This window comes from Macadamia integrifolia, chromosome 3 (assembly GCF_013358625.1).
Source record: "Macadamia integrifolia cultivar HAES 741 chromosome 3, SCU_Mint_v3, whole genome shotgun sequence".
Classification (NCBI taxonomy): Eukaryota; Viridiplantae; Streptophyta; class Magnoliopsida; order Proteales; family Proteaceae; genus Macadamia; species Macadamia integrifolia.
The window spans coordinates 35,227,509-35,237,526 of NC_056559.1; the positions used below are offsets into that span (position 1 = coordinate 35,227,509).

At 35.9% G+C, this 10,018-nt stretch overlaps 1 protein-coding gene across 2 annotated transcripts; it reads right to left on the reverse strand.

Moving 5' to 3' along the window:
• Positions 1-3,946: 3,946 nt before the first annotated feature.
• On the reverse strand, positions 3,947-5,604 carry LOC122074087 (extensin-like). Of its 2 annotated transcripts, XM_042638911.1 has the most exons (3): positions 4,609-5,604; positions 4,341-4,524; positions 3,947-4,198 (listed from the first exon to the last, which is right to left on the reverse strand). In XM_042638911.1, exons 1-2 carry the CDS (start codon positions 5,553-5,555, stop codon positions 4,362-4,364), a joined length of 1,110 nt encoding a protein of 369 aa, XP_042494845.1. In that variant the 5' UTR covers positions 5,556-5,604; the 3' UTR covers positions 3,947-4,198; positions 4,341-4,361. The 2 variants fall into 2 exon arrangements, with proteins under 2 accessions (XP_042494845.1, XP_042494844.1); XM_042638910.1 differs by having other exon boundaries at positions 4,341-5,603.
• Between the last annotated feature and the right edge of the window lie 4,414 nt (positions 5,605-10,018).

The window sequence follows — 10,018 nt, forward strand, 5'->3', positions numbered from 1 at the left end:
CTTTCTTCTATCGATTTGCAAGAGCGGAGTGAACATCGATGACAAGAGTGGGGTTTTTTTTTTTATTATTCTTTTTTATAAAAATTTGCAGAGAACGAAAATATCATGAACTTGCTGGTGACAAGAGTTGTTTGACTATGGTGATCCTATTGGGGTCTTAATTCGCAAGATTTGAATTTTGTTTTTCTCTACTCTATTGCGTTTGTCTTGTTTGGGGAAGCTTTAAGAGGCTAGAAGAGCTTTCGTTGAATCGGTGGTCTGATATCATTTGAGGTGTTTGTGTGGTTTGTAGGTTAAGAAGAGTTTTTCCAGGAATAACCGCAATTTGAAGGTAATGTTGGACTCCTTTACGATTGAATTATTCAGCTCTTCTTAAGCCTTGCAGAGAGTTGCGTGAACTTCTGCGATTGGAGTGTTTTTTTTTTTTTTTTTTTTTTTCTTTTTTCTATGGATTTGCAAGAACGTTTGAACTTGGCGGTGATGCTTTGAGCACACTGGCCGGAGAAGGGGTTGTTGTCGACGATGATGATGCTTTGTGTACACTGGCTGGAGAAGGGGTTGTGGTTGGGGGAATAGTACCGTGAAGTGGCGGTATTGGGCAGGTTTTGTAAGACCTTGCCACATGAACGGATGGGATTTTTTATGTTTCAACTAACAGTTAAAATCCCGCTAGTATACCTGTCCTTTTCCCTATATATATCTTTTTCTTTCTATTTGAACTACCATTTTTTATTTATTTACCTTTGAATTTTTTGTATTGATAATGATAATACAGAAAGGGAAATAGATTTGTCTTCTCTATTGAGATCTGAAGTAAATGTTATCCCGGAGGGCCCGTGTATTTTTAGTGGAACTGAGACACCACGGGGACCCACTTATTTTTTGTGGAACTGAGAGTCTGAGATCAATCAATCAAGAAAATAAATTCTGAAAAGAGACTAATACTAACGACAAATGGATTTGGTGACTTTACGAAGCCGTGACACCGCGAAGACACCGTGAATTGAGATCAGCTCTCAGCATATTCAAATAATATACCATGTACCCTGCCGACCAAACACATTGCAATGCAAGATGGAATTTTCAAATTTAATTTAGTTGAAACTTGAAACTTGAAACTTGAAAAATAAAAATAATTAAGGAAGATAAACTTTGAATATCAAATCACTATAAAGTTGTCTTAACCATTCTATAATTAATCGAAAGATTATGATATGCAACAGTACTCTATCTATTTAGTGTTCGGGGGAACACAATCAAGAGAAAAAAAATCAAGCAAACAATCATACAACGGGAGAAATTTAACATAATGGTACGAATGTCTACATCCTCATGAAAGAACAAGAGATTTTTTACTAAATCAGAAATACTTTTAATAAATTCAGACTTATCCCAACTTAATGGGGTTGGCTATAAAAATTCACACGAAAGCAAAAGAAAATGCAAAGTGAGAATAAAATGAAAAGTGAGAGTAAATAACACAACACCAAAAAAATAGGAAAATCTCAATTAAATAGGGTCGGCTATATGGATCCTTGTCCTTTAAACCGTTCTATCACAAAGTGATTTCTTTATTTGAATCTAGCGTTTTTTTCACACAAAGGTAATATATGAGAAACCTTAAAACCCTGATCCTCACACAATTTACTCATATAGGTAATGGATCAAATAAATCCAATGGGGTGATAGATCTGGGCTCTCAATGGGGTATGTTTAGTCAAGTTGATTGTAACAATGAATATGAGAGGTCGGTGTCTGGATCAGCTCTCCAAGTGGGAATGGATGGGATAGATGTAGATTCTCAATGGGTTGTGCGTCTCATGCATGAGAGTTGGATTCAGATTTGTCACCACCGTCCAATCAGTTTGAACTTTCCACACAACAAAACTAAGAGAAGAATATGTTAGAAGGATCGAGTTTTCCAAAGGCTCCGGTTGATCGATGGTACATTGAGACCCAGACAATGAGGAATAAGAGGTGGAAAGAGAAAGAAGTTTCATCTTTCAGCCACGCTAGAAGGAACAGGTCCACCTAACATTGCAGGATACCATCAATTTTGCCTAAGAGATCAAACAAATTAATGTAAATATAGGTTTGTTAATTAGTAGCGATTGCGACTTGTGACTATTCCAAGCCACAATCCGAATCGTTAAGCCTTTGCCCACATGTCAATCAACTTCATTGATATTAGCTTCAAAGAATCAACCTGTCACTAATTAACTTGACTCTTGAGTCTTCACGAATCCAGGCCTCCTGTTCCCTTGGCAGTTGTTGAGTGAGTCTTGAGTTGAATCGTAATTGGAAATTAATTCTAATTTAGGATATATAGTCAATCTAGTGGTTTTGTTCAATCATAAGATAATAGGTTAATTGATTTAATTTCTACTATGAGGTTATTCAGTTAAGGCAAATTTTTGTGTACAAAAGTCCCCATGATACCTTGAGTATTTGTCAATTTTTTTTTATTTTTTATTTTTTAAATAAAAGATTACCTATCGGATTGATTTACCTTGAGTATTTGTCAAATTTTTTGATAAAAGATTACCTATCAGATTGATTTACCTTGAGTATTGAAGATTCATTACAATGGAAAACAGGTGACTGATTATTGTTACATGAAAATGGTCATGTCTTCTTCTGCATGAAGAATTTCTTCTCATCCTGAGAAAAAATAAATAAAATTATGTATCTTCCTTGATATGTATCAAAACTGGTAACTTGTTATTTGTAGTTCTGTTTTTGTTTTAATTAATTTTTAATTTCTAGTTTAGTTACTTTAATTATGGGATAAAGAGCGTAGCATATGTATATGCTGGTACCTCCTAATGTCTATCTGTCTTACTTCCTATGAAATGACAAATCTACACCCTATTATAAGGGGGGGAGAGAGAGGGGGCGTCAACATTCACTATACAATCAGATATGGAACTCATTCATTTTCTTATTTAGGGAAAAGAAAAAGAACTTTGGCCGAATGGAGTCTACACCTTTGCTCGCATGTGTCGCTCTCCCCACCCCATGTGAAAAGACATATACATATCTTATTTGAGAAGGAGAGAAATAGGCACCATGAGCAATGATTTAGGTTGCGCGCATAGACAAAGAATCACTTCTGACCTTATAAGAAAAATCCTATTATAATTAAAGTTGTTATAATTTTTTTTCCTTTAAGATTAGAATAATACAAATATATATATATATATATATATTTTTTTTTTCATATCACACAATGACAACTCATTATGACTAGTGACTTCCAATTTGTATTGAAATCCCCCTTTTTTTTTTTTACCTTGGACAAAATTTGCCTTTGTTAACTAACTACTCCATGTGGAACTCTAGACTATATATAGATCCAATTCTCAATTCTCCTGTGAGGGATGAATATGGAATTTGGGCATTTGGGGAGAGGAAAAGCAACGGCCATCATTTTTATGGCTGTGGTCCTATCCTATAAGGTAGTACAATAAATGGCTTGTTTTATCTGTTGCGTTTTTTATGTCTAATCTCGACCCCAATTCCCATGCACGTTTCCATGTAAAGAAAGAGACTTTCACAATCTGAATAAAGCTGCTTTAATTTGTTGAATCTAACTCGAATAAAATACTGCCAATGATTTTTGAGTGTTATTTTGACTAATAATAGTTAGGACTTATAACTCTTCTCTGTTTTGGGTTCGACCTCTTTTGTTTTTTTAGGATCATTCATATACGGTGTTTTAAGTATTTTTTTACTAATTTTAATAAAAATTAAATGATTCTCATTCAACTTTGATATGACCAGTTTTATATGATTGAGAGGTTTGTACGAACTCATCGAACTAGTTAGATCGAAGGCTTGGATATCCGTTCGTTTTGGGAAAAAAAAAATACAACTCTTCTCTTCAGTTTCTATAAAGCTTGGAAATAATAACTACACACATACAGATTATATATAGACAGTCCCGAGCTGAAGCATGTTTACCATTACATTAGATTGCACATTATACATGAAAGTGCATGTGATACATAAATCTTCTCTTTCTTTCTCTTCACCCTTTCTTCCTTTTCCAACCTGGCACTTTCATGACTATTATTACTACACTATACATCACAAGAACAAGAATCACAAAGGGGATATTCGCTTTCCTTCTCTTACGATGAGGATAAGCAAACTTCCTTTTTATTTGGCTCACAACATCCTAACAAACCTCTCGTTCCTGCAAAAAAGAAGTGAAGAGGAAAAATGTACATAAATTGTGTTGATCTGTTTTAATATTTCAGTATTCCTATCTATGCTAAGTGAGCATCTTAAGTCTTTAAAGTTTTAATTATCTCGGAGTATGATGCAAAAAAGCTTACCAATTTGTCTTTAAGCCTTTCTTAGTAGTGGTGAGGAGGAGGAGGTGAAGTGTAAAGGTAATGTGGTGGACGTGGCTTGTGAACTGTTGGCGGCGGAGGTGGCGACTTGTACTTGTAGACTGGAGTGGGAGGCTTGCAAGGTGCCTTTGGTGGTGATGGTGGTGGAGGTGGTGGCGACTTGTACCTGTAGACCGGTTTTGGTTGTGGAGGTGGTGGAGACATGTACTTGTAGACCGGTTTTGGTGGTGGAGGTGGTGGAGATTTGTACTTGTAGACCGGTTTTGGTGGTGGAGGTGGAGGAGACATGTACTTGTAGACCGGTTTTGGTGGTGGAGGTGGAGGAGACATGTACTTGTAGACCGGTTTTGGTGGTGGAGGTGGTGGAGATTTGTACTTGTAGACCGGTTTTGGTGGTGGAGGTGGAGGAGACATGTACTTGTAGACCGGTTTTGGTGGTGGAGGTGGTGGAGATTTGTACTTGTAGACAGGGGTTGGTGGCTTGTGTGGTGGCTTGTGTGGTGGCTTAGGTGGTGCTAGAGGAGGTAAGGGTGGCTTGTGTGGTGGCTTAGGTGGTGCTAGAGGAGGTAAGGGTGGCTTGTGTGGTGGCTTAGGTGGTGCTAGAGGAGGTGAGGGTGGCTTGTGTGGTGGCTTAGGTGGTGCTAGAGGAGGTAAGGGTGGCTTGTGTGGTGGCTTAGGTGGTGCTAGTGGAGGATATTTATGCACTGGTGGAGGTGGTGGTGGTGATTTATACTTGTAAACAGGGGTTGGTGGTGGTGAGGGTGGCTTGTGTGGTGGCTTAGGTGGTGCTAGAGGAGGTAAGGGTGGCTTGTGTGGTGGCTTAGGTGGTGCTAGTGGAGGATATTTATGCACTGGTGGAGGTGGTGGTGGTGATTTATACTTGTAAACAGGGGTTGGTGGTGGTGAGGGTGGCTTGTGTGGTGGCTTAGGTGGTGCTAGAGGAGGTAAGGGTGGCTTGTGTGGTGGCTTAGGTGGTGCTAGTGGAGGATATTTATGCACTGGTGGAGGTGGTGGTGGCGACTTGTAATGGTAACGAGGAGGAGAGGGTAGAGGGGGAGATTTCTTGGGTGGTGGAGGAGAGTGGTAGTAGTAGTAGTTTGCAGTGGTCTCGAACGGCAAGCTGAGAGACAACACCACCAGTAGAAGAGTGACAGCGAGGGACGCCATTGAACCCCAATTGCCTCCCTGTCTTCTCATGTTCACCACCTAGTGATGCTTTGAATATGCTCTACATATCAAGGAACCCCTTTATATAGCTTAATAATTTACCTCCCATGTCACTAAAACACTTTCTATCAAAAAAAAAAAAGTCACTAAAACACCAACTCAGCTTGGTAAAAAAGACACATTAATTTAAACTAAAAAATTAACAGATTTTCCTAGGCCTCGTTATTCAATGGGATGATCAAATTTGACTTGGTCATTTCTTAATCGCCACCGTTTGCTATAGAGACAGGGCTTTGTGATGCAATAATTCAATGCCAAAGTCTTGTAAGGTAACAATGTATATACCTTGAAAACTTGTAACACACCAAAAAAACAACAACAATGTGTCCCCATTGATGCTTAACTCTCTCTCTCTCTCTCTCTCTCGTTTCAAAGGAGGAAAACAAGGATTATATGGATAGGATCGAGTTTCCCTTCCCAAACAGTGAAGAGGGAATCTCTTTTTTAACCATGATACAGAATCTTGAGAATATTGAAAGGCATTTTGAACCTTAAGTACTTGGTACTAGTAGGGTGCAAAATTATTATAATTCTCCACCCATGAGTCATGAGTGAAGAGTATACGTACACCTATGGTGCAAGAAAAGTTATCAACTATACATGTCATCCACTACCCCTTGTACAATACTCACTCAACATCATCTGAACTCCTTGGTTAAGAGATGGAAAACTTTGTCCTATCTAACGTGTGCAATTTGATCTGACGAAAGTTTTCTCATGCAACTGTTTTGGAAATGATTTCTTAATGGTTACACCCAGTTTTATTCACTCTAAAAGTGAGATGATCAATGTGACAATTGGATATCTAGGAAATGATCTGAATAGATCATGTGTTAAATTTCATCTCTCAAGTTTAATTATTTAACCTTTATCCGATCACATATCCTCCCATATATGTCCATGCATCTCACTAGAATCCTATGCACCCTCTTGGTAGTTTCAGATTTTTCAATATCTTATTTTCATTGGGCATACATGGATTTATATGAAATTTGGGGAGCTAGTAGTTTTCCTACATAGAGGTTGATGAAAAAATCTCCTTGATGGGCATGCACCTAGATTGGTCATTTGGAGGATATTTGAGAAAAGAATCTAGCATTGGTGGATCAAATGACAATGAAAATTTGTGAAAGGTAGAGCCTACGGCCCCATGTTCACATGTTAAATTTCATATCAAATTGAGTTTGATAGTTGACAAAACTTGAAATTGAAAAGTCCTGGACTATCAAGAAGGGGCATGACTACATGATATGCCTTTTTTCTTGGGTAAGATATATGATGTGATTCCGTAAACCTATATTAGAGAGTATGTCATCAAATGGGAGTAAATATGAGGCTAGAGGCTTGAGAAGACCATTCCTTAAATATCTTGCCACATCACTTTCTCATGCTAAAAAATTAGGCGTGCCCGTTAAGGATATGGGAACCTATGTTTTTTGGTTGGATAAAATTTTATTTGTATAATTATGAAAAAAATGACATTTATAGTATGTTTAGACAATGGTTTCTCTATGTTGGCTTACTTATTTTTTCCTTATAAAATGTGATCTGAAATTTTGACCAGTGCTATTAAAAAACATTATGGATCAACTACTTATCGAGTTTCAAACTTAAACCCAGTCAAATACTCTTTTGTATATTTGAAAGACTTATTTACTATATCCATTTGTGAGGGGAAATTTTTTTTTACGAACCAATTAGATAAAGAAATGGTTAACTACAAAACTATGCATTATGATAGTTTTTTACATCTAAAATTTTCACGATCTTCCTTAATCCACTCCATTTTAGCTAATATCGCAGAACAAATATTGCCATGATGCTAGTGTACAGATTTTCATGCACACCTTTCAGATCCCAACTATAAATCATACACTATCAATCCTCATTAAATCCCCCTATCGGATGATTCGATTTTTCACTCATTTATGGGAAACTAAGACTCTAACGTGTAATCAGCAATCACCCTCCTTTCTAAGCATAGTTTTAGTTCATAATATCGAATCAGGTATATTAGTCAGTTCCTAAACCTATATCATTGATACTGATATGTATCACTCAATATCAATCATATTAAGACGGTAAAAACATTGAATTTGATAATTTTACCTTCTTTTTTTTCTTCTATTGGTCAGAAAATTGAAATTAAAAAGAATATATATTAACAGAGTTACATCATTAAGTAAAATGGTAAAATGGTAAATGGTAAATGGTAAATGGTAAATGGCAACCACTTTACCGACAGAGAGAGAAGGGTAAAGAGGTTTATAAAGTTTAAAGAGTAGAAGCCGCTGTCGTGGACCTCGTGGTCGTAATGTCATTTGTCTTTCAGTTGGCCTTTTGTGAAGGACATTATTTTTGGCGTTTGTCGTTTCCCAATCAGCTTTTAAATGTTTGGCTGTTGCCAGTTCATTAGGCAGATCTGTCCTTGACCATTGACATTGACCCTTTATACATCTATGTTGAGTAAAATCCCCTTGGTCCCAGTTCCTTAAATCTCTTTTCTCAAACTTATATGTATTTTTAAGTTGTGTTTGGTATGGATTGTTGTAATAGATTCTTGATCTAAAATGCATTTTTAAGTGAGAAAAAAAAGAAAATTGAATTCAAAATTAACTTTAGAGGTTGAATCTATTTTAAGCTTGCATAACAAACACAATCTTAATGTGGGAACTTCCCAAATGCTATTGATTCATTTCAGGTCTATTCTTAACTTTCCTAATTCTTTCAATTTGAAGTTTTGAACCACATATCACTCCTTCTTACTGGCAACACGTCAAATGAACTGATTTGACATATTTGAAGTGCTTCAATCTTTTTAATTTTTACTATCGAATCCAATCTGCTAAACCAATTAAGGTTCCTTTCATGGGTAGTAATTAGTAAATTGTCAAAACATTGACAAGAAAGCAATTGAATGTGGGCCAAATTCAGACTGGGGACCTCACACATGGGTACGTATTATCATTTATGTCGACATATCAAGGAGATAATGTTGGGTGGGGTGAGGCTATGAAAGTGAAGCAAGAAAATTAACGGAAATTTTGGAATCATAAATCATCAAAAAAGATTTCTTTCTAACCTTAATTACTTTATTAAATATTTAATTGGTTTTTAGTCAAAAATAATAGAACCCAATTTTTATGTATACATATTGCATATAGCCTGCCTTTCCCAGAATAATATATCATAAAAGTATAGTTGCAGTTTGGATGATAACATTCAAGCTGGAAAGGTAGAAAAAACGAGAGAAAGGTTAGAAATTAAGGATGATATGGGTACAACGAGGTTAGGCTTTATAGGCTTTTCTCACCTGATCTATAATCGATGATCTATGATATGATTCTCAGGTAAAAATAAATAAATAAATAAATAAAAAGTGAAGAGAGAGGTGGAGGAAAAAAAAAAGAAAAAAGAAAAAAGAAAAAAGGAAAACCATGGGATGGGGTCACTAATCTTTTTGTAAAGGTAAGTAGTGGCCTCTAGCTTTTATTCTCTAAATTTGATCACGTAGCACGTAACCCATGGTCAAAGACATGGAATCACTCTTAATAATGGGTTATTAAACCCCATTGGTTCAGTTTTGTACAGTGCAAGTTGTCTGTAGGTTACGATTTTAGGTATTAGTATTGGATTGGCCATATTGTATTGATATTAGATGATATTAATCCAAATACTTGATCAAGGTAACGATATCAGAATAGATAGAAAATCATTAAAAGAAAAAAGAAGAAGAAAAGTGAGAGTAAAATTAATCAATCTAGATCAATACCTGCCAATTGAGATTGATATCGTATCAATATCAATAAATACCAATATTGATCCGATACCTAAGAACCAAATCCTTGGTTTAGGACACTAGGATAACCATACAAAATAAAAGTATCAAAAACCAGATGGATCTGGTTGAACTAATCTAAACTAATCCATTGATCAAAAGCATTTATGATTTAATATTGATTTTGGTTACTGAAGCACTTACGAGACTTAATCTAACCTAACCATCTAAGATCAGTCATTGGGTTTGAGGGGAAAAAATATTGGACTAAATTTGAAAATAAAACAAAAATAAAAAATCCAAGAAAATTTTAACAATTTTCTTTAAGGAAGAATTATGTCCGTCTAGCTTTCTTCAAGTTGATACAACTCCTTTTTTAGGGGTTAGAAGTGTCTTTTCATAATCCCTTGAAAACAAAGGCTATGTATAAGGTTTGTGGGCATGGAAATACTAAATGAACATAGTTCTCTCTCTCTCTCTCTCTCTCTCTCCCTGTGCGTGCATATCTGCCTACTAAAACTACATAAAAGAGATTGACAAAGAAATCGATGACTGGCCAAAACCGTTCTTATTTGATTTTTGTAAACCAAACATCCTATCAATCATATTTTGATTTAAACTAATATATATATATATATATATATATGAAAAAAAA